At 48.3% G+C, this 23,455-nt stretch overlaps 2 protein-coding genes across 6 annotated transcripts in view; one reads left to right on the top strand and one right to left on the bottom strand.

Moving 5' to 3' along the window:
- Positions 1-645: 645 nt before the first annotated feature.
- On the bottom strand, positions 646-20,997 carry DAP3 (death associated protein 3). 3 transcript variants are annotated; one of them, XM_053369101.1, is made up of 14 exons: positions 20,824-20,991; positions 18,255-18,326; positions 16,801-16,850; positions 15,725-15,847; positions 11,313-11,414; positions 10,936-11,044; positions 10,009-10,101; positions 8,034-8,164; positions 6,173-6,253; positions 4,679-4,837; positions 4,483-4,542; positions 2,571-2,660; positions 1,970-2,087; positions 646-826 (listed from the first exon to the last, which is right to left on the bottom strand). In XM_053369101.1, exons 3-14 carry the CDS (start codon positions 16,840-16,842, stop codon positions 741-743), a joined length of 1,194 nt encoding a protein of 397 aa, XP_053225076.1. In that variant the 5' UTR covers positions 16,843-16,850; positions 18,255-18,326; positions 20,824-20,991; the 3' UTR covers positions 646-740. The 3 variants fall into 3 exon arrangements, with proteins under 3 accessions (XP_053225076.1, XP_053225075.1, XP_053225077.1); XM_053369100.1 differs by having other exon boundaries at positions 20,829-20,991; XM_053369102.1 differs by lacking the exon at positions 15,725-15,847 and having other exon boundaries at positions 20,829-20,997.
- Positions 20,998-21,397: 400 nt separating this feature from the next.
- ASH1L (ASH1 like histone lysine methyltransferase) overlaps positions 21,398-23,455 on the top strand; it is a 72,700-nt gene continuing 70,642 nt past the window's right edge. For all 3 annotated transcript variants that reach the window (XM_053369093.1, XM_053369092.1, XM_053369091.1), the window contains exon 1: positions 21,398-21,837. The gene's annotated coding sequence lies outside the window, so the exon portion shown is untranslated. The remainder of the gene's footprint in view (positions 21,838-23,455) is intronic.

The following is a 23,455-nucleotide window of genomic DNA, read 5'->3' as shown; positions in this document are numbered from 1 at the left end:
GCAAGGCGGCCACGCTACTAAAAATTTTTTAATACAGTGGTACCTCGGGTTACATACGCTTCAGGTTACAGACTTCGCAAACCCAGAAATAGTGCTTCAGGTTAAGAACTTTGCTTCATGATGAGAACAGAAATCGTGCTTTGGCGGCGCAGCAGCAGCAGGTGGCCCCATTACCTAAAGTGGTGCTTCAGGTTAAGAACAGTTTCAGGTTAAGTACGGACCTCCGGAACGAATTAAGTACTTAACCCGAGGTACCACTTTAAATGGATTTTACACAAAACAAGGTCTGAGTTAAGAAGAGCATGGTCTCCCATATTTGGTGCTCTGGGTTTCTGTGTTGCCCCATCAAACTTAATGCTACAATCCTGAACTGATCCACTTTTCCGTCTTATGAGCAGCTTCATTCCAACTTAGAGAAAAACCCATCTCTGCTTAACCAAACTTTCACTCTACCATCATGATGGTAACCAAACTACCATCATCCTTGACCACTTGCCATGCTAGCTGAGGCTGATGGGAGCTGGAGTCTAAGAACCATGGGAGGCCACAGGTTCCCCAACCCCTGTCATATCACTGCAGCAATACCCCCTCCCCCTTTCCTAACCCTATACATGTGTACACAGAGAGACCATGCTAAAACAAAAGTGGCTTTCTGTTTGGTTTTTTATTGAACAGGAAGGAGTTCCTTGCGCTGTGACGCCAATGTTTTTGGGATGGGGGTGGGGAGGAGGGACACAATGTCACAAGAAGGAGCTGATTTGGTCAAGTAGTCCAGGGTTCTGCCCACTGAGAAAGCGAAGCTCCTTGCGGCCTTCATCTGTGCTGGCTGGTGCGGCAGTGTGAAGAGAGTTTGATTTCAAAGGCAAAAGAAGAAGGGGAGGGGAATGGAGAGAGTTTATGTCAGAATGGTTGCAGCTTGTTATGTACAGTGGTGCCTCGCAAGACGAACGCCTCGCAAAACGAAAAACTCGCAAGACGAAAGAGTTTTCTGTTTTTGAGTCGTTCCGCAAGACGAATTTCCCTATGGGCTTGCTTCGCCCTATGGGCTTGCCAAAGTCTTTGCTCCCCCCCGCCTGCCTTCCCGGGATAGCGGAGAAGCGCAGCGCGTTTCTCCGCTATCCCGACGGCTTTTGAAGGCAGGGGGGGGGAGCAAAGACTTTGGCCCACCGCCGGCCTTCAGAAGAGGTCCTGGACCTCTTCTGAAGGCCTGCGGGGGGCAAAAGTCTTTGCTCCCCCCCGCCTGCCTTCCCGGGACAGCGGAGACTGCCTTCGCTGCCGCCCGCCAGCATTTTAAGATCGCCCGGGACAGCGGAGAAGTCTCCGCTGTCCCGGGGGCTTTTAAAATGCTGGCGGTCGGGAGGAAAGCCCTCCTGTCCCCGGAGCTTGCGGGGTGGGAGGTGGGGAGAAGGGCTTTTCTTCCCACCGCCAGCCTTCAGAACAGCTTTCTGAAGGCTGGCGGTGGGAAGAAAAGCCCTTGTCCCCCCCCCCAGCCTTCAGAAGAGGTCGGGGGACAGACTGTCCCCGGACCTGGTCTGAAGGCGGTTTCCATAGGAACGCATTGATTGATTTTCAATGCATTCCTATGGGAAACCGTGCTTCGCAAGACGAAAAACTCGCAAGAAGAAAAGACTTGCGGAACGAATTAATTTCGTCTTGCGAGGCACCACTGTACACACAACCAAGAAAGCAGGACATGCAGAAACAACACTTCCAGTTCTGTTGCCTCATCTCCTCTCACCCCCCCCCCAATTATCTAGTTAGAACAATCTTTTTCCCCCCAGCCTGAGGAAAACATTCCCTTCTCTGCAACCTTTTGGGACCCACATGCTGGTGGCAGGTTGGACCAGAGGCAAAGGTGGGCAGAACAAGGAATGTAAATTGCACCTCTGCCAAAATACCCAGGATAGTTTCTATACAACCTGCTCTCTATCCTCCCACACTTCACTCAGCTCTCTCTTCTGTGACCCACCTTTTTCATGCTGAAGCCACTTGCGCTCCAGGTAGTACTGGTAGCAGCTCTCAAACTCTCGGTCATTGTAGTTGAGAACATGGATGGGGATGAAGGGGTCCAGGACATCAAAACCCTCCTGGGGTGGGGGCAAAAGGGGCAGAAGAGGAAGAGCAAATGGTTAATCATATGAGATCTGACAGTTCTGTTTCCCTCCACTTATCCAAGAGTCTTGGGGGCATAGCGGGGTGATGAGTTTGGTGAGAATCCCTTCAAATCAAAATGAGGCAGAATTGCATAGCAATAAAAGGTCCTAAGCATAGGGTGGGGGGACATGTGGGCCTCTGGATGCTGCTGGACTTCAGCTCCCATCATCCCTGACCATTGGCCATACTGGCAGAGGCTCATGGGAAGTGGAGTCCAACAGCACCTAGAGGGCCCCACAGGGTCTTCATCCCTGTTCTAGGCGCTGTATGGAATGTAAAAAGCACTACAGCTTCTGCTTTGAAGCTGTAGATTATTAGGCTAAGGAACTCGTGCCCCTCCAGGTGTGGCTGGACTCCCATCAGCCCCCACCAGCACGGCCAACTCAGTACTGGCAGCACCCCAGGGCCAGACTCACCTTTCCTAGCAATTCTTGGGGCCTGTAAGCTTTGCGGGGTTGGAACAGAGCGCCTGTCTGGCTGAGGGTTGTCACGATGGCTCCACCAGTCTTTATAAAAAAAGAAACCACACAAAGAGGGGGAAAAAACAGCACATCAGAAGAGGCAATCCTGTTCTCCTCTGGGGAGGGGAGAGACTTTCTGTTAGCCATCAGGCAATGGCTTTCTCCACCTCCCTTGCCCCACCCTCCAGCCTGGGAGCCTTCATGCGGGAGCTGTTTCCAGAGGAAGAACTGTGAGGGGAGAGAGACTCTGTTTGCCATCATGAGCTGGTTGGTTTCACCTGTGCTGCTCCACATCCAGCCCTAGGAGCCTTCAGAACAGAGTTACACGCATTATTTGCATGTGTCTTTTAATGAACTAAGTAAAGTGGAAGATTTCGAGTCATGGGGAGAGTGTATGAATACAACAGTGCTTAGTTTATTTTTTGGCTGCTAGTTTATTAATGTTGTTAATGTCGTTTTACACATTATAGATGCACAGCTGTCAACTTTTCCCTTTTCTTGCGAGGAATCCTATTCGGAATAAGGGAATGTCCCTTTAAAAAAGGGGAAAGTTGACAGCTATGTATAAATGCTGCAGTACTTGGTGAACCCTATATGACTTTTGTTGCCATTTTGCTGTTTAGGTTATTTTTTTCAGTTGTTAATTGTGTTTTTTTATAGGTTATAATTGTTCCACCGATGATCTGTTAATTATTCTGTATGATTTATGTTGTGTTTGTGATTGTTCTTGCTATTCATCGTTTGTATTGTATTCATCGTTTGATTGTTCTTGAATTCATCATTTCTTGGTGAATAATGTGAATGAAAAGTGGCATAGAAATGTGATAAGAGATCAATCAAACTAACCACCTACCCATGCAAGGTATTCCTTCTGGGAAAGTTTCCTTTATCCATCAACGGCTGCATGGAGGCAAGGATCCCACTGTGGGTTACTCAGCTTGGTGACAGAAGCAGCATTGGAGATGTGGAACATGTGTGACCCTCTAGATCAGGGACGGGGAACCTGTGGCCCTCCAGATGTTGCTGGACTACAGCTCCCATCATCCCTGACCCCTGGCTGCACTGCCTGGGGCTGATGGGAGCTGTAGTTCAAGAATCTTGTTGAGATGCAACTCCCATATATGTGGTCATCAGCCATACATATCCAACTTACGTTGGATGGATTTCCTCTAAGTACAGTGGTGCCCCGCAAGACGAATGCCTCGCAAGACGAAAAACTCGCTAGACGAAAGGGTTTTCCGTTTTTTGAGTCGTTCCGCAAGACCAATTTCCCTATGGGCTTGCTTCGCAAGACGAAACGTCTTGCGAGTTCTTGCGAGTTTGTTTCCTTTTTCTTAAAGCCACTAAGCCGTTAATAGCTGCTAAGCCGCTAATAGCCGCGCTTCGCAAGACGAAAAAACCGCAGGACGAAGAGACTCGCGGAACGGATTAATTTCGTCTTGCGAGGCACCACTGTACCAGTGACACTGTATTCAACGCCTTAAAACCAGCCCCAAGTGTTCACACAGAGCTGCTCGTCAACTGGAATTGTCTCTGTGACAACAAAATGACTCATAAGTGGATATGTGGTAGGCAAGCAATGGGCAAGATGCAGTGCTCTCTATCTCCAGACATCTGCCTGGCCCTAGTGACCGCTACCCCACTTCCATAACCAGCTCCTAGCCTGGGGACAGAAAACGGCACAAATCTGGTTGGTGAGCTGGAGGTTCCCCATGCCTGGCTTAAGCAAACCATGGTTTAGCATTACATGCAAACCACAGCCCTGCCTATGTAGCTTGGCTGGTCTGGGAGCATCTCCCAAACAGCTTTATCAAGTCATTGGATTTCTACTGGGAAAAGAAAGGAACTCCAGCCTCCTCCTCCTCACCCAGTCATTAGTCACCATCTTCTTCAGGTTGTGGACCAGCGTCAGCTCCTCTGGGGAGACCTAAGGGCAAAACAGAGAATTGGGCAGAAAACCCAATAGTATCTTTCAGCTTCCCCCTTTCTCCCATGTTTTAGGAGACTGGCTATGAGGCAGCCTCCCCCACCCCTGCCGCTCCTCCACAGCTTAGATGCCATACATTGCTCTTGTCTTGTTTCTTCAGCGTTGTGCTTCCCCAAAGGGCGTTGACCCCATCCACCGCCACTAGCAGCCTGAAGGACCCCTCTGGGCATTGCTGCTTCAGCTCTTTGAAGACCACCCCTACTACGTCACTGGAGTTTTTCACCCGAGTTAAACCCTAAAAAGTGGGGAGGGAGAGAAAGAGATGTGAGGTCCTGGGGACTTGCAGCCCCATCGTGTTCATTCATTTCACTTTTTCCCTCTTCCAGGGAGCTCAGTGTGGCATACATGGTTCTCCCCCTCCTCATTTAATCTCCACAACAACCCTGTGAAATGAGTTAAGCTGAGAGGCAGCCCATCATGACGACGACAACAACAACATTTATACCCCACCCATCTGGCAGGGTTTCCCCAGCCACTCTGTGCGGCTTCCAACAAAAGATTAAAAATACATGAAAACAGTCATTAAAAACTTTCCTAAACAGGGCTGCCTTCGGATGTCTTCTAAACATTAGATACAGTGGTGCCCCGCAAGACGAATGCCTCGCAAGACGGAAAACCCGCTAGACAAAAGGGTTTTCCGTTTCTGAGCTGCTTCGCAAGACGATTTTCCCTATGGGATGCTTCGCAAGACAAAAACGTCTTGCGATTTCCCCCCCGCTCCCCCCCTTTTTCAAAGCCGCTAAGCCGCTAATAGCCTTTTAGCAGCTTAGCCGCTAATCCTTTAATAGCCGCTAAGCCGCTAAACCGCTAAAAGCGCTAATCCGCTTAGCCGCTAATAGGGTTGCTTCGCAAGATGAAAAAACCGCTAGACGAAGAGAATCGCGGAACGGATTCTTTTCGTCTTGCGAGGCACCACTGTAGTTGTTTATTTCCTTGACATCTGATGGGAGGGCGTTCCACAGGGCGGGCGCCACTACCGAGAAGGCCCTCTGCCTGGTTCCCTGTAACTTCGCTTCTCGCAGTGACTTCTGACTGAGGATTTGAACCTTGATCTCCCAGGCCCTAGTCGGACACTCTATACCACACCACCTAGCAGCTATGACTGCCATACCTACCCACCCGCCCCCAGTTCTCCCCCCCCCCTGCAGCTTCCTTGCTCACAGACAACGGACTAGATTGGGTGTGAGAGAGGAACCTCTCTCAGCCTGAGGGCTGCATTCCCTTCTGGGGACAGGTGGGTGGGGTCAGAGGCAAAAGTGGGTGGAGCCAGGAATGTTAATTTTGCACAGTAGGTTTGTTTCCTCACACATCCCTCCCTATCCTCCACTGAGGCATTGGGGAACCTCAAGGATGCATTCTAGGCAGGCAAAAGTGCTTGAGGGGGCAAAGCCTGGAGGGGTGTGGCCTGGAGAGAGCAGGTGTGGCCAGATGCAGATGCCTGGAAGGCCCTCATTCGGCTCCTGGGGGCCGGAGGTTCCCCCACCCTTGTTATTATACCATGCTCCATCCCCACATCCAGCCCCACTGTCCAACTCCCCAGCGATCTAGGGCGGAGCATCCGTTTCCTCACCTGCTCCACCACTTCTATTAGGGGCCGGCCTTCCTCAGTGCTGTCTCGTTTGCCCCACATATACTTCTGCTGCGTTTTGATCTGCAGTGTGCACAGATGACATAGGTTAAGAAGGGAATTTTGCTCCCACGAGAGGCAGCAACGGTAGCCACTAAATTGGATGGCTTTAAAAAAGGATTAGACAAATTCACAGAGGATAGTCAATAATAATAATAAATTAACAACAACAACAACAATAATAATAATAATAATAATTTGTTATTTATACCCCAGCTACTCTGGGTGGCTTCCAGCAAAATATTAAAATACAATAATTCATCAAATATTAAAAACTTCCCTAAACAGGACTGCCTACAGATGTCTTCTAAAAGTCAGATAGTTGTTTTTTTCCTTGTTCCACACGGCAAGTGCCACCACCGAGAAGGCCCTCTGCCTGGTTCCCTGATACTTTGCTTCTCGCGGTGAGGGAACCGCCAGATGGCCCTTGAGGCTGGACCTCAGTGTCCATTAATAATAATAATAATAATAATAATAATAATAATAATAATAATAATAATACACCTAAAGTGTCAAAAGCCAGGATAAAGAGGTGTTTTTAGCCTTCACAGGACGCTATACAATGAAGGTGCCATTTTATAATAAGGCTCTCAATGACTACTAGTCCTGATGGCTATGTTCCACTTGCAGTGCTGTGCCTCTGAATACCAGCTGCTGGGAACCCCAAGTGGAGAGAGTTGCTGTTGCAATGGGTTCCTACCTGCAGACTTCCCACTGGGGCTTCTGGTTATCTGCTGTGAGAACAGGATGCTGGACTGGGTGGGCCTTTAGTCAGATCCAGCAGGCTCTTCTTATTTTCTTTTAAGATTAGACAAATTCATAGAGGATAAGGCTATTGTGGCTACAAGCCAATAAACCTTAACCTTTCCTGGAGTCACCCTGAGATTCCGCTTGCTCAGATTAAAGAGCTGCTTTTGCAAGCCGCGGTCGTCTGGTTCAAGATTCTCACTCGGATTGTCTTCACTGCCGTGGTAAACAGTGAAACTCAATAGGCTACGTACAGTGGTACCTCGGGTTACAAACACTTTGGGTTACAAACTCCACTAACCCGGAGGTAGTACCTCAGGTTGCGAACTTTGCCCCAGGATGAGAACAGAAATCACGCACCAACGGCATGGCAGCAGCAGGAGGCCCCATTAGTGAAAGCACGCCTCAGGTTAAGAACGGTTTCAGGTTAAGAACGGACCTCTGGAACGAATTAAGTTCATAACCTGAGGTACCAGTGTACTCATATCCGCCAGATAACAAGGACTACCGTATTTTTTGCTCTATAAGACGCACCAGACCACAAGGCGCACCTAGTTTTTGGAGGAGGAAATATTCTGAATCTCAGAAGCCAGAACAGCAAGAGGGATCGCTGCGCAGTGAAAGCAGCAATGCCTCTTGTTGTTCTGGCTTCTGGGATAGCTGCGCAGCCTGCATTCACTCCATAAGATGCACGCACATTCCCCCTTACTTTTTAGGAGGGAAAAAGTTGAGTCTTATAGAGCAAAAAATATGGTATATCCTGTTTGGACACCCGCTATATTGTGACACAAAAAGATAACATTTTTTCTAGGACAGGCATGCAAGTGGGCAGGATCCTGACTCCTGCCCAGCACATGCAAACGGAGGCTTTTGCGTGTGGGTAAGAAAGAGATTTTTTATTCAGCCAAGTAATGGTACAGGCTTGGCTGCAGAGTGCAGGAGCCACAATACAGGAGCTCAGAAGTTTATCAAGACATTCAGAACTGGACAGAAGCAACAACCTAGCCAACCCCTAAGTACGTCCCTGCTGACCGCACCAGCCATCATTGCCACTGACCTCTTTCAATAAGCGCTCATTGGTGATTTTGAAATTCTTCAGCCAAGTCGTGGCTTCCAGAGGCTGGTCAAGGCGGTCCTTGTTATAGGAAGAGGGCAGCAGTTCTTTACAATTCTTTACCCAGAGGTGAGCTGTAGTGTGAAGAGGAAGAGGCAGGGCCATGGGCAGCAAGCTTGTGCTATGCTCATTTTACAGTCCAAACAAAAGCACTGGCTTCACAGCTTCAGCCAGGAACCTTAAGGCAGGGATGGGGGAACCTGGTGGCTCCTTCAGGGGTAATACTGGACTACAACTCCCGTCACCCTTGATCATTGGCCATGTTGGTTGGGGCTGATGGGAGATGGAGACCAACAACAGTGTGAGGGCCAGAGGCTCCCCATTCCTGTTTTATTTTTATTTTTAAGTTTTATTTCATTTAGATATAAGAAATGCAACAGTTACATAAAATGAGAGTCAGAATAAAACAGCAATACATGCTCAAATAAATGCCTCTGAATATACTGACAAAGTTGAGTCAAAGTCCATACATCATAAGTTTTACAGTTGTGAAATGAACTATAATAATAATAATAATAATAATAATGTATATATTTAGATTGTTGATCACTGTTTTCCTTCAATGACCATTTATTTTATGGGGCTTTATAGGAATTTATAGGGAGAAAAGGGAAAAATAAAATATATGCTTTATTCACGCCCAACTGTGCTATAAACCATGGGTACTGTTCTGCCATATGCCTCATTATTCATATACAGTGGTGCCTCGCAAGACGAAATTAATTCGTTCCGCGAGTTTTGTCGTCTTGCGATTTTTTTCGTCTTGCGAAGCACGGTGTTGGGAAAGTTTTGGAAAAGCTTCAAAAATCACCAAAGTCTTAAAAAACCTCAAAAAAGGCTACCACACCGCGTTCTATGAGTTGCTCCTCGAAGTCAAGTCGCAACTGTATTAACGGTGTTAAGAAAAAGGAAACAAACTTGCAAGACGTTTCCGTCTTGCGAAGCAAGCCCATAGGGAAAATCGTCTTGCGAAGCAGCTCAAAAAACAAAAAACCCTTTCGTCTAGCGAGTTTTTTGTCTTGCGAGGCATTCGTCTTGCGAGGTACCACTGTAATTAATAAAGTTACACCAAACTGCATGAAAATTGTTGTGTTTCTTTTAATTTTTCTGCCCACAATGCTGTTTGCCAAATCGCACCATATACCATTGATCCATGGTAAATAATTGCAATAATTTCCATGTCCTGGGAATGGTTGTTCTTGCAGCGGCTAACAGATGAGTTATGACCCATCCCTATTTTTATACCACTGTAGCTGCATCTAATAAATGCTCCCTGATGGGTTGGGATATGTGTGTCAGACAGGGGTGGAAAGGCAGGAAGTCTCTCCCAGCCCTTACCGGAGATGCCGGGGATTGAACCTGCGACCTTCTGTGTGCAAAGCAGATGCTCTGCCCCTGAGCTATGGCCCTCACCGTCAAGATAAAGTGACAGTCCAGTCCTCATGGTTCTGGGTGAAGGGCTGATTTAACAAGGAAGCTGCGTTCTGCCACTGGGTCCATCTAGCTCAGCATTACCTACACTGACTGGCAGCAGCTCTCTGGGGTTTCAGGCAGGGGATACTCCCAACCCTTACTTGGAGATGCCACTGGGGACTTAACCTGGGACATTCAGCATGCAAAGCAGTTGTTTCCCCACCGAGCAGCAGCTCTTCCTCTTACAATCTGTACCAAAAAGCCCCCTTTCAAAATATTTATACGCTGCCATTTGTGCCTTACAGCAGGCCTTCCCTTGCAACCGGTGACAAAAGGACAACGTTAAGAACACTCATTAGAAAAGCGTGGGGTTGGAATCGAGGCAGCGGGGATGGAGAGAGGCACTGGGGAACACACAAATGCTTCAATGATGCTTGTTAGAGACTCTGGCTGTAGGCCAGGATACAGCCGGCAGGCACAAAGAAGAAGACCCCTCGGTCCTTACCGTCTGGAATGTGCAGGATGAGCCAGTCCTGCCTTGCACAGTAATGGATGGCGTGGCAGAGGGCCATGGTCTTCCCCGTGGTCTTTTCGCCGTCTTCAAATAAAAGCTGCTAAGGAGAACAGGTGTATCCACGTACCCACCCGAATACCCGCCACTGCTTCGTGACTCAAGTAAGAATGAAGGGTTGCCCTGTTGGGCAATGAATGAGCGAAGGTACAGACAGCAACATAAACACAAGTCGAGAAGGAATTTTACCTTTAAAAACAACACCAGGGTGAAGTATCACAGGCCCAAGGGTCAAATGCAGCCCTCCAGGAGTCCTGGGATTCTCCTCAGACCACACCCCCTCCACCTAAGCCACACCTCTCACAAGCCCCGCTTCCCACTGTCCTTGAATGTTTATGCATAGCAAAATGTCTGCGAATTCTGATCACGCTTCTTTGCTTTGCCAGGACGGAAGACAAAGGGGTTTGAGAGGGTGTGTAGAAAGCAGGCTACAGCACGAAGGTAAAATTTACATTTGTTGCTCCGCCCACCACAAGCATGTGGCTCCTGGAAAGTTGTCCAGGAAGGAATGTGGGATGAAAAGCTTCACGTTCCTAATTTTTAGGGAAGTTTCTAGTCCTCATGAATGAAGGTGGAGTCTGGGTAAATGTGCAAAGGAGACACAAAGCGAGGGAGATTTGGGTCCAAATCCTTGGCTGTGCCTTTCCCCAAATGCCCAGGTTTCCCCCTTGCCAACCAAGGCCACTTGAGCCTCTTTTCACTAACTGTCTTCTCATCCCTGTTTTCTTTTGCTTAAATGAATTGATCAGGCACTCTGCTCACACTGTACCGTTTCATGAGGACAAGAACTTGCCTGTTACCAGAATGCCTAACTGCAGGGTGGTCTCAGGAGAACGAGTGCTGCCCTGATTCATAGGATACAGATGACATATCGAATGGCTGGATGAGCAAAGTTGGTTCGTTTTAAGCAGCTGAGGAGTTCGAGAGCAGGTTCCCTCACCATGAAACAGGCCTCGCCAAAGGTTTTCATCTGTCGCGAACAAAAAAACAACAACATTGAAGCAGTGAGATGTCTCACTGTGTTTTTGTATTTTGTGGGAAGCTGCCCAGAGTGGCTGGGGCAACAGGTGGGGTACAAGTAAGAAAATTATTATTATTATTGCTGAGACAGAGAAGAGCTACGTACAGCTACATTCAAGGCAGAGAAAGAGGACTTTAATTCAGACCGGGACCCAATATTTTTGTCCCATCCCGCTGCTCTCCCCTCTACCTTTAGGCCTGCAAGGAAGACACATCACCTGTAACTTGAAGCGTGCTGGGAGTCCGTGAGGAAACACCTTCTTCACCTCCTGGAGGGGGAGCGTGTAATATTGTCCCGTGTGCTCTTCCGCGTGATTGGCCTGCAGTATTGGGAGGGTGGGGGGAAGCACACACAATGCATCAAACAACCAAGTGCGACTGTAGCTCCGTGGGTACAGCACCTGCTTTGCATGCCGAAGGTGCCAGGTTCAATCCCCGACATCTCCTGGGAGGGCTGGGAAAGACTCCCTCCTGTGTGAAACTTTGGGACAGCTGCTGCCAGGCAAGGTTTATGATTATCCCTCAGTAGAAGGCAGCTCCCTATGTTCCCATGACCCTGCTCTTTCTCTGGCCCACTTGGGAGGGTGACAGAAGCTCCCAGGTGCAACCACCAGCTTCTCCCCTGCCTGAAACCCTAGAAAGCTCCTGCCAGTCACTGTGTAGACCAGGGTTCAGCAGCCTTTTTCAGCTATGGGCTGGTCCACTGTCCCTCAGACCTTGTGGGGGGCCGGACTGTATTTTGAAAAAAAAACAATAAAAATGAACCAATTCCTATGCCCCACAAATAACCCAAGATGCATTTTAAATAAAAGCACACGTTCTACTCATGTAAAAACACCTAGCAGGCCCCACAAATAACCCAGAGATGCATTTTAAATAAAAGGACACATTCTACTCATGTAAAAACACTCTGATTCCTGGATCATCCGCAGGCCGGATTGAGAAGGCGATTGGGCTGGATCCGGGCCCCGGGCCTTAGGTTGCCTACCCCTGGTGTAGACAATCTTGCGCTAGAGGGTCTAAGGCTCCAACACGGTCTGACGGCAGCTTCCTGTGGAAATGACCGGGGGTTGGCATGTCAAAATGCCAACTCACGAGAGTGGCTTTTTTGCTGGATTTTGAACAGCAGGTGCTGCAAATCGGTGGGTGGGGGATCTTTTTCGGCACCAGGGCCACATTTCTTTGTGTTTCACCTGGCCCATTTGCAGGAGTAAAGGAAAAAGCTTGGTCCCGGGCCTCAAAGATTCCAAAAAAACCTGAGCCCAAAGTCAGAAAAGCTGTGACCGCTTATATCTCACTCTGCAAACATTGCATAAATATGGTGAAACTTCTTTTTGCTTCTGCTCATTGTGGGGGTGGTACCACAGTTACTGTATGCAGTATAAATAGCTAAATGGAGCCTCCAGGTCCAGGGGCAGTGTACCCCCAAGACTAGATGGTGGGATTGAACAAGAGAAAAGGGCTGTTGCCTTTCAAGTTCTGCTACTGGGATTCCTAGAAGCCATCAAGGATGGGGAAGCCCAAGTCCAGGGATCCTCTAAGACGCTCAAGACGCTCTGGGCACACCTCACATCGGCCCTGTTTGTACCCGCCTTTGGTGTTCTTGCCTGGCTGGAATGTGTCCTTATACCTGGCCATGCCTCTTCCATGCTTGGCTAGAGGAGCGTGTCTCTCTCTGTGTGTGTAGAAACCAGCCCACTGTACAACAGTAATAAAATAAAATAAATAAATCACACCCATTGCTCTGCCCATTTTTGCCTCTGGCCCCACCTACCATTGGAATGTGGCCCCCAGAAAGTTGCCCAGGAGGGAATATGGCCCCTGGGCTGGAACAAAAAGGGCTCCCCCATCCCTGTTCTAAATGAAAGCCTGAAGATTCTCCGAAGGCGAAATTCCACAGGGAATACCCACATGCAAAACCCCACGCCAAAGCAGAATTCCCCGAGCTCTTCCGAACCTTGCAGTTTAAGCAATTGGGTGCTGAACTGGGAATGCAGATGGGCGGTGGGCGGGAAGGACGGCAGGAGGTGTTGGAGGAAGGTGACATTCTTGAGTCTGCTTTCAGCTTCTGCTGCCTGAGCCCAGATTGTGTATGTTGCCATTGAACAAATAAGCCCAGAGGCCAGTTGCCTGGCAACAGCCACCCAGACTTGAGAGGGCAAAGGCAATCCCTTTGCCATCTGGGCATTTTCGGCACTGATGCTTGGCGCGGGGGGGGGGGGGGGACTGTCACGTGACGGGGTCCGCCTGCCTGTTGCCGTTTCCATGGAGACCCCAGAAGAATCGGCAGTCAAAAGGCTCCCAGCGGGCACAGTAAAGCACCTCCGGAGGCCGATTTACCCAAACAATTTTTTGTGCCGCTGGCAGGGGGCGGGAAAGGAGAAACCGAGGCAGGTTTGAGCTTGTGAAAAAGGAAGGAGCCCCCACCAGCAGCCTCCTGAGTTATTTTGCTTGAAATTTTTGTTTAAATGTTGATTGGTCTCCTTTTTTTGCTGTTGCTGCTGCAGTGACACAAGCGATAGCCTGTTAGGTTGGGCATTTGTCTGTTATTAGAACACACAGCCCACCGTTCCTTTTCATCTGCATTTAAAAAAACACCAACAGTACAGCTTAGCAGCTGCAATGCTAGCACAGCTATGTCTGCTATCGAACGCTGATGATGATTAGCTTTCTAATGCACCCTTTGACACATGGCCCCAGGGAATAATAATAATAATAATAATAATAATAATAATAATAATAATAGCACCTTTTTTACCCACTCTTCACCTAAAAGTCACAGGGAAGAAGAGTGACAACAGCTTGCTTATGCACCCTTCCCAGGGTGGGTTACAGCAATGCAAAAATACTATCTTAAAAATCAGTTAAAACGATTTACATCAGAAAACTAGGGCAGGTGTTAAATATGTACATATAAGTTGTCAAAGGCTAGGGTGAAGAGGTGCGGCTTCAGCATATAAAGGGGTGTCTTGTATAGAGAGGTATCATATTTGTGCCCAACACTGATCAATCAGGTGGGGATTCTTAGCTGACATTCAAAGTTGCCTTATAAGAAGACTTGCAAAGCGGAATTATATGCAGTCAATCGATCGGTTGACAATGATGGTTAACAAATGGGAGTCCTTTAAATGGTTTCCTAGGCAAACATTATTTCGCAGCAAATGATACGTTACATAGTAATTAAAACTGGAGTTCATTATTATTGCAATAACAACATGCAGGGTGAGCTCTAGCACAGGAATGGAAAGTCTTCAGCCCGCATGGAGAACGGCCGGGAATGATGGGAACTGTAGTCCAACAATATCTGGAAGTCTTGACGGGCTCCCCTTCCCTGCTCTAGAAGTCAGGAAATCCCAAGGGTTTCAAGGTTGGGGAATTGCCCAGCAGTGCCCCCAAAGCCACTGTCTTTCTCTATGAATATCTAATGAACATATATGAACATCTGCTTAGATCACCAGTGGCTCTCCATGAAGTCAAGCAGTGAAGGGTCTTTCTCATTAGCCATTTAACCATCCCTGCCCAGCAACTGTGCTCCTCTTGGGTGTAGCACTGCCATGGGCCCCAGGAATGTGCTTAACTTGCACTGGAATCTGGCCTTTTAGTGCTGCAGGCCCAGCCCTCTGGAATAACTGACCAAGCAAAATCAGACAGGTGTCTAATGTCATGATGCTTAGGCGTCTACTGAAGATATATTTTTATTCAAGGTGGCTTCCCTCGATGCATGGCCCAGTCACTTATGGAATATTGATCACAATTTGTAGATATGGATTTCCTGGGTTTTTAGAGTTTTAGATGAATGATTTGGGGCTGTGAGTTTCATCCCACTTTCATATTGTACTCCACTTAAATGGCCTCTGCCCATGATTTATAAATCTGTTAAATAAATCAAAGAATAATAGATTGACCAGAGATGCCAGGGACTGAACCTGGGACTTTCTCCAATCCAAAGAAGATGCTCTGTTGCCAATCAGTGTAAACAACACTGAGCTAGAGGGACAAATGGTCTGATTTAGTATAAGACAGCTTCCTTTGTTCTGAATTTACCAGAGTACAAAAGCATTTAACTAGTCTGCTAAAAGGCAAGTAGCCTGCATTTCTATGCTCACTGCAGAGGAGGGTCTTCAGTAAGCTAAAAAAAAAAAAAAAGCATTCTATGAAGCGGGTGGGAAGAAAGATGCAAAGTTCTGTTGCTTCTCTGCCATCCCACTCACTCACCTGCATAGAGTTCCTTGTCACCTGCAGCCACCAGGCAAGTTGTTAAACACAAGGCTGGGCTAGAAGCACAAAGCAACATACTGAGTCAGACCATTGGTCCATGTAGCTCAGCAATGTCTACACTGATTGGCAGTAGCTTTCTAAGGTTTCAGACAGGGGATAATTCCCAGGCCTGCCTGGAGATGCTGGGAATTGAACCTGGCACCTTCTGCATGCAAAGCAGATGCTCTACCACTGAGCTACAACCCTTCCCCAGGTTGTACTTGATCCTTCAAGCAGTATGGTCCTGCCTCTCTCACCAAGTTCACATGCATCACCAAGACCACCACCACTCTCATTCTGTCTGCAGCGCAGCCACCTTAAGACAGCTGCTTAGAACTCTCATATTTCTACCACCTTCCTGACAACAACTCACCGGGTCATTCTCGCTGGTGCGGAAGATTGCTCTGGGCTTTTCTGGTGCAAAGTGGGGATCCTGGACAGCAGCAGTGCTTTGCCAGTTCCTGGCACCGGCTTGTAAAAAGCAGTCATGTTCCAGCTAGGGAAAGAAAGAGCACCGTATATATGGCAAAACATTGTAGTCTCCTCTGGCAGAGGATGACAGCCTCCAAGAGAGTTGCTTCTTAATCTGAAGAGTATTTGAGGCCACTTTTGGTGTGGCGGGATCTGCTGGGCCTGTCTTTTATGTGTATAGATGTGCGCGGGGTTTTTTAGGTTCTGATTTATTTCTTGTTTAAGCATCTATCAGCTGACTGGTGGTGACAGCAAGCGGTGCACAGATTGGGTGCGCTCAGGAGTTCCTGACTGGAACTTTAGAATGCACTCCTGATTCTTTCCTTTGAAGCTGGGTCACCTGATTTGAGGGGATTAACAGCAGGCATGTCTGCCCACTGGCCAAAATGGCCTGGGGGTAGGACAGCTCAACATTATATACAGATGGTATATAAATATAAATGGTATATAAATAAGATTAAGGAGGGCTTTCTCCTCATAGTCCTTCTTATTAAACTGAGAGATGTCAGGAACGGAAGCTGGGACCTTTCCCATGGAGACCAGGAAACCCTGCAGGTGAACAATGTAGCTACGGCATAATGAATAGCAACCTCAGCTAAGAATCACCAAATACAAGCCAGGAAGTCATGTCACACATGGGAGGAGAAGTAGCCCTTGCCCAAGATCCACCGCCAGCAAAGGCTGAGAGTCTGGACAGCTTTCCAAAGGCAACCCCACACCTAAGAAGCCATAGGGTGAAACTGAGGCTGCCAAAGCCCATAAGGTGGAGCTGTTTCCACAGAATCTCCATTCTTCTATTAACTATTTGAATTATGCAGAAACGCATTAGGTCAGGAAAGTGAGATTTCCTGTTTTTCCAGATGGGAGGAAAGAAAGTGTGAAAGAACTGCAGAAATTTGATTCAGTTCCAGCTAGATATATATCCCAGGAGCTACATTTGTGCTGCCCTCACAGAAGGGGATGTGTGGGTGGACTCACCTTGTATCCCCGACAAACAAGTCTCCTCAGATTCCTCAGCATTATTGCCCCTGGCAATGAAAAACAGCAGAGCTTATTCGGAACAGAAAGCTGTTATGCATTTATTAAATTACTTGCATCTTAACTTTCTGAAAATTCAAGGTAGCTCTCTAAGAACATCCATTAAGAGCACATAACCGCCTTGCTGAAGTGGACCAAAGACCTATTTTTCTTTCCAACAGAAGGCAGGCAATGGCAAACCAATGTGGTGCCCTGACCACTGTCCATGCTGGCTGGGGCTGATGGGAGTTGTAGTATTTAAAAAGTCTGAATGTCAGGCTGCAATATTCTTTGTTGTTCCACCTGGTGTTAGTTTAGTAACTATTCCACATCCTGTTAGGGCAGGGATGAGGAGTCTGTGGTCCTCCAGATCATGTTGGACTCCAGCTGCCATCAGTCCTAGCCAGCAGGGCCAAGGGTTAGAGATGATGGGAATGGCAGTCCAACAACAACTGGAGGGCCACAGGTTCCACATTCCTGTTTTAGAGAATACAAATTTTTGTCTTCCAGGCAGGAAAAAAACAAATAGCAAGGTGAATGCATCCTAACCAAGAATTCTTGAGGTCATTGAAAAACATAAAAATGAAAAAATAAGGCATTCTCAGTAAAAATATGGAAATTTTCTTCGTATGCAATAATTTATTTCATAAAATTTATATACTGCTTGATTGTAAAAAAAAAGAAAACCTCAAATCTTCTTAGGGGATAATTCCCATTGAACTTAATTGGACTTGTGTAGGACTGAATTGCTTGAGATGCTATTTCATTAATTTTTTAAAAAGCTAGCAGCCATCACCACATCTCATGCAGTGTGTTCCATTAGTTAATTATACGTCCAACAAGCTTCTTGGTGTAGAAGGAGTTTTTAGTTCGTAGCCCACAAAGTGAGCAGAAAGTAAACCAAAGCATTTTTGGAGATACCCAAGTCATACTTGCAAGCAGACCCAATGAAATTAATCAACAGGCAAGTCCATTGGTTTAAATGAGTCTACTCTATGTGCAACTAACACAGGATATCAGAATTTGCTTCTCAGATAAGCCAAATTGTAATGGATAGCCTCAAATCAGAATACAGTGGTGCCCCACAAGACGAATGCCTTGCAAGACGAAAAACCCGCAAGACGAAAGGGTTTTCCGTTTGCGATGCGCTTCGCAAGACGAATTTCCCTATGGGCTTGCTTCGCAAGACGAAAACGTCTTGCGAGTCTTGCCATTCCCCCCGCTTCCCCCCCTTTTTCTAAGCCGCTAAGCGCCTTTTAGCAGCCAAGTCGCTAAGCCTTTAATAGCCGCTAAACCGCTAATAGCGCTAATCCGCTTAGCCGCTAATGGGGTTGCTTCGCAAGACGAAAAAACCGCTAGACGAAAAGAATCGCAGAACGGATTCTTTTCGTCTTGCGAGGCACCACTGTACCAACCTTCCAATAAGCAGCAGAGTCTGAAAAAGCTTTCATTGACTCTTTGGTATAACTTTCTCTTCAGGACTCTTCCTGTGTTGGAGAAAAACAACAAAAATAATTAGTTGGACACAAGGTCAGATTTCCCAAAAGTATCTTTGACCATATGCAGCACACATACTCCCCACCCAATACAGGAAAACAGGTTTGTCACTTTGAACAGGAATGGTATGAAGCTTAATTCCTCACAGTTTGACTTTGTAAAGTGGGTTCATGCTTATGGACATTTTATCCTACAAATCAATTGGGTTTTGAGAAGATACAGGTCTCGACTTTAATAATCCCAGCATTTAGTAGGGCAGCAGCACGTAATGCTTTCTGATGAAACTCAGAGGTTAGCCAAGTAATGGAGAACCTGTAGGTCTCCATGTTTGTTTCCTTGTTTATTAAATTTCATCCAAGGATCATCCAAGGTTTACAATCTAGAAACAGGTAACCTCCCATCCATCTGGTCTAGGGAACCCACCCACTCTCCCCATCACAACAACCCCACGGAGGTAGGCTGGTCCACGAGAGAGCAACTAGCCCAAGGTCACCCACAGGGAGTCTCAAGGGCTTCTTTGTTTGGATGTGCAAAGGCAACCTGTAGTGTTTGTATTTTACACCAATCAGGTTGAGCTTATAAATTGTAAGTGACTTCTCCAGGGTGCAAGCCTGAGTAGTGTGTATGGAGATCCTGGGTTGCTCAGACGACAAGACCCCTCACTCGGCTTTGCTGATGTGGTCTTTTGGCACCAGCTTGGCTGCAGGAGTTTCAGGAATGGGGCATGCAAAACACCATTACCATGCAACCACAAACACCATCCAACCACCTTAGGGACTCCACTAGTTCCAGCCCACTAGTTCCAGCGGCTGACAGAGTGGTGCAGAGCTAACAACTTGCTCATAAATACAAGGAAGACAAAGGAGCTTGTGGTGGACTTCAGGAGACAGAAGAGCAATATCCAGCCACTTTTGATTGATGGGGTCTGTGTGGAGAGGGTAACAACGTTCAGATTTTTGGGCATTGAATTACAAGAGGATCTGTCCTGGAGTGTCAACACAAGGGGGCTTGTGAAGAAGGCGCAGCAGAGACTGTACTTTTTGAGAATTCTAAGGAAAAACCATCTTCCGCTGCTTGCCTTCTATCACTGTGCCATTGAGAGCGTGCTCACTTATGGCTTATGTGTGTGGTACGGAAGCTGTACTACCCAGGACAGGATGGGGTTGTGCAGAGTTGTTAAGGCAGCAGAGAGCATTGTTGGCTGCCCACTCTCCACCTTAGAGCAGATTTATGCCACAAGGTGCCATAGGAAGGCACTGGACATAGTAAAAGATCCATCGCATCCTGGTCACTGTCTCTTCGAGCTCCTGCCGTCGGGACGGAGATACAGGACGATGAAGACAAGAACGAGCCGTCTTAAGAACAGCTTCTTCTCCAGAGCGATCTCAGCCCTGAATGGGAAGCCTGGACTTTGAAAGTCATCTAATCTTCCTTGCTGTACTATGCTGTATTGTTTTAATTAGTGTTTTTATGGAGCAGTCGAGTAATTTCGTTGTCCCTGAGAGGGGGCAATGACAATAAAGATATTATTATTATTATTATTATTATTATTATTATTATTATTATTATTATTATAACTCCCTTCTTCAGAGAGCCCCTAATGGGCTCTGCTTAGTAGGCACAAGCCAGAGAGCAACACCAAAAAGCAAGCGGAGGGGTAAATGCTACGTGGATGATGGTGGCAACGTAAGACCACCAATCCATATCTATTCCCAATATCAGACATTGGGTTGAATCAAACTAAGTTATACTTGGAAAAGGCCCATCAAAAATTAATGGACCTATGATAGCCATGTCCGTTAATTTCAGCAGGTTTACTCAGATACAATACATTAACCTATAAGCTTTTGTGTGCATGCACGCTTCTTCAGATACACCACAAGTGTGCATGCACATGAAAGCTTATACCCAGAACAAACTTAGTTGGTTTCTAAGGTGCTACTGGACAATTTTTTAAATTTTTCCTCCTGCATCAGACCAACATGGCTACCTACCTAAACCAATTTTGGTTGCTATATTATTGTATGTTGTGAAATGAACGAGAGTCAGTGTGATGGAGTAGTTGAAGTGCTGGACTAGGACCTAGGCGACCAGTTAAAATCCCCTCCTCCTCAGCTCAGTCTTGAAGCTCCCTGAGTGACCTTGGGCCAGTCATTGCCTCCCAGCCTTACCTACCTCACAGGGTTGTTAAGGGGATGAAGTGTGAAGAGGAACTATAAACACTACCTTGAGCTCTTTTGAGGAAAAGGTGGGATATAAATGCTATAATTAAATAATAGCAAAATAACACTCCGTTTTGGGACCCTCCCTGGGCTATGAAGCGGGATACCAGCCTTGTAAATAAACATGAAGAGAAGCGACTCCGGATTAGAGAAATTGAAAAAAATTAAGGAAACCGGGAGTGGGGAGAGAAGCCGATCTCCCCAGAAGAGTACGCAGCTGACAACTTTATCACCACAGACGAGAGAACCTCAGAAATGAACCCACCTCACCTCAACACGTTATAGACTTTTCCCCTCCACGGGCGCCGCCATGTTTATATATCTCTCGCCGCACATACACGCCTGCGAGAAGGCTCGAGACTCAGCTCCCTAACGTACGAGTGCCCTGAAGGGACACACTTCCTCCAGAAAGCAGGCCGACTAAACCCGCGCGCGTATTGGCAGTCCGGCGTGCCGTTGTGATTGGCAAGCCCGGGGCGGGGAAAGGGTGAGGGAGTCGCGCGTCGCATAGGCCGGCTGGGTTGATTGATCGGCCAGGCGCGCGGCATGGGCCGGTTTGCTTCCACTGATTGGCTAAGCTTGAGAGAGGAGGAGGAGGAGGAGGGGCTGGAAGGGAGGGAAAGGAGGGCAAGGCTCTCGCGCTCCCTCCGAGATAGGAAACAGGCGAAGGTCGAACGCGGAGCAGAAAGGCGGGCGGGGGGGAGAAGGGGGCGGGGCAAACCACACACACACAGGTAGAAAGAGAGGGAGAGAGGGGAGTGGGCGTGGTTAAGGCTCCCTCGCTCGCGCCTGCCTGTGAGAGAGAGAGCGCGCGCGAGAGAGAGCGCGAGGCGGCCGCGGCGCGCGAGCTTGACGCCTCGCGCACGCGCCGAGGCAGGAGCGCTGCTGCTGCTGCTGCTAAGGCTGCCGCCGCCGCCGCGCCGCCGCCGCCACCAGCAGCACCAGCACCACAGCCGCTGCTACCGCCGCTGCCGCCATTTTGGATCCGCGGCCGCCCTCAGCGCAGCGCGAGGAGGATCAGGCTGGAATAAGACGACGACGAGGAGGCGGCGGAGGAGGCAGAGGCGGAGGCCTGCGCCCGCTGAAGCAACCGAGAGGGGCGAGTCTCCTGGGGTGGGAGGGGGAGGGACGTTGGTTTTCCCTCAGCAGCAACCGAAGCAGCAGCAGCAGCAGTGGCGGGTCTCGCCCTGGCCTTGCCCGCCCGCGAAGGCGGGTTGGCCCCGGCCTGGGAGGATGAGGCGGGCGCGGAGGAGCCGGAGCCGGGCCTCGCTGTGACGCGGTGAGCGAGGGGAGGAGGAGATGCGGGGAGGGAAAAGGGGCGGCGGCGGCGGCGCTTGGGGGGCTCTCGGTCCCTGACAGTCGGGCCCCTTCGCCTGGGCGCGGAGGGGGCTGAGCTGCGGAAGGGGCTCTTCTTGACAGGCCCTTTCCGTTGGCGGGGATCCTGGAAGCCTCGCCGGCTGTTTGCTCTCCCTCAGGGGGAGATCCTGACAGCCAGGCCTTGGAGGGAGGGAAGGGGGAGATCCTCGCAGCTGCTTTTTAATTGTTATTTTTTTGAGGGGGGGGCGTGTTAGCGAGACAGTAAAGGGAATATCTTTTGCATGGCTGCTCACTGCTTTCGGGGGACTTGGGTTTCAGGTGCAAGGCTGGGTGTGTATGTAGACGCACGCACCGCACAAAATCCTTGAGAGGCTGGTTGTTGCTTTCGGTGGGCGGGGAGAGGGGGATCCTTGCAGCTATATTTGGGGGAGCATGTTGGAGAGAGTAAAAGGAAGATTGCTGTGAGTTGGGTTACTGCTGTGAGGCGGTGGGTGGCTCAAGGTGCAAGACTCGATATGTACACACACACACACAGACGTGCAACGTTTCCCCTTTTGAAGAGAGGTCCTTGATCTTGTTATGCGACCGGGTGGGTAGTGTAGGTGGCTGGCATGCTTTTGGAGCATGACTTAGGGGGTATGTGTGTGAAGGAGGTGTGTGTGTATGTCTTGCATTTTTATTTTATTTTTTTGCAGCTTCGTTATTGGGTGGGTGTGTATTTGTAAACGTTGCACCCTCGTTTTGTGAGGTTTGCCGTTCAATCCTTGTGGCTTCATTTGTGGAGTTTTTGCAGCCTCCGTTTTGTGGTGGTGGTTATGTATTCTTGTAGAAAAACGACCACAAAAACTGGGAACCACAATGCTGAGCAGGGTGGGGAAGCGGAAGGGGCTCCAGGTGTTTGAAGGGAAAAATATTTCACATATTTTTTTCAAACATCCTTTCCTCTCTACCCCCCCCCCCATGTATTCTAGTAACTTCACCTTTTTGAAAGGAACGTTATGTATGGAGTTTTGTAGCTTCATTTTGGGGGCAGGAATAATACTTAGGGGGAAATCTTGAAGCTTCACTTGCAGAATTGTTACAGACTTGCTTCTTGGTGGGAACTCATGGATGGTGTTATTCAGCTTCATTTCCCTCCTCTGTGGCTGGGAATGAGGCAGATTGACTCCTGTTTAAAGTGAATGTTTGGTGTGCTGATACACTCCTTGTCCTCTATATTGGGATGGGGAATTAATTCCTCTCTTTTTTTAAGGGAGGTGCTTAATCGTTTCCTGTGTGTGTAGATTTCTGGCAAGAACCTGAGTGGGTTGGCAGCTGAAGGGGAATCCTGGATGAGCAAGATGGGAATCCTGGTGGCTGCACCCTGGTAGTATGTGGGTGGGCTTCCTGACAGCTTGGCCCCTGCTCCCATAGCTGGAATCATTGACGGGAGGGTTGATGGATAAGGCTAGTCTCCAGGAATGTTAGTTTGGTGTGCATTGAGACAGATCCATTTGTGTGTGTGAGTGAGAAAGTGATTGATTCTTTGGTACCAAGGGACCCCCTCAGAGATGCCAAATTTCTTGCACAGAATGTATTCC

This window comes from Podarcis raffonei, chromosome 16 (assembly GCF_027172205.1).
Source record: "Podarcis raffonei isolate rPodRaf1 chromosome 16, rPodRaf1.pri, whole genome shotgun sequence".
Classification (NCBI taxonomy): domain Eukaryota; kingdom Metazoa; phylum Chordata; class Lepidosauria; order Squamata; family Lacertidae; genus Podarcis; species Podarcis raffonei.
This window is presented reverse-complemented; position numbering and strand designations above follow the sequence as displayed.

Bases quoted from the DNA above. Each gene is read 5' to 3' on its own strand.
- DAP3 (XM_053369101.1), bottom strand. From the start codon at position 16,842: ATGCTGAGGAATCTGAGGAGACTTGTTTGTCGGGGATACAAG. The intron at 8,165-10,008 runs GTAAGGACCGAG...TTCACACTACAG, and splicing joins CATCCTGCACATTCCAGACG to CTCACCTCTGGGTAAAGAAT. The intron at 4,838-6,172 runs GTGAGGAAACGG...CCCACTTTTTAG, and splicing joins TAATAGAAGTGGTGGAGCAG to GGTTTAACTCGGGTGAAAAA.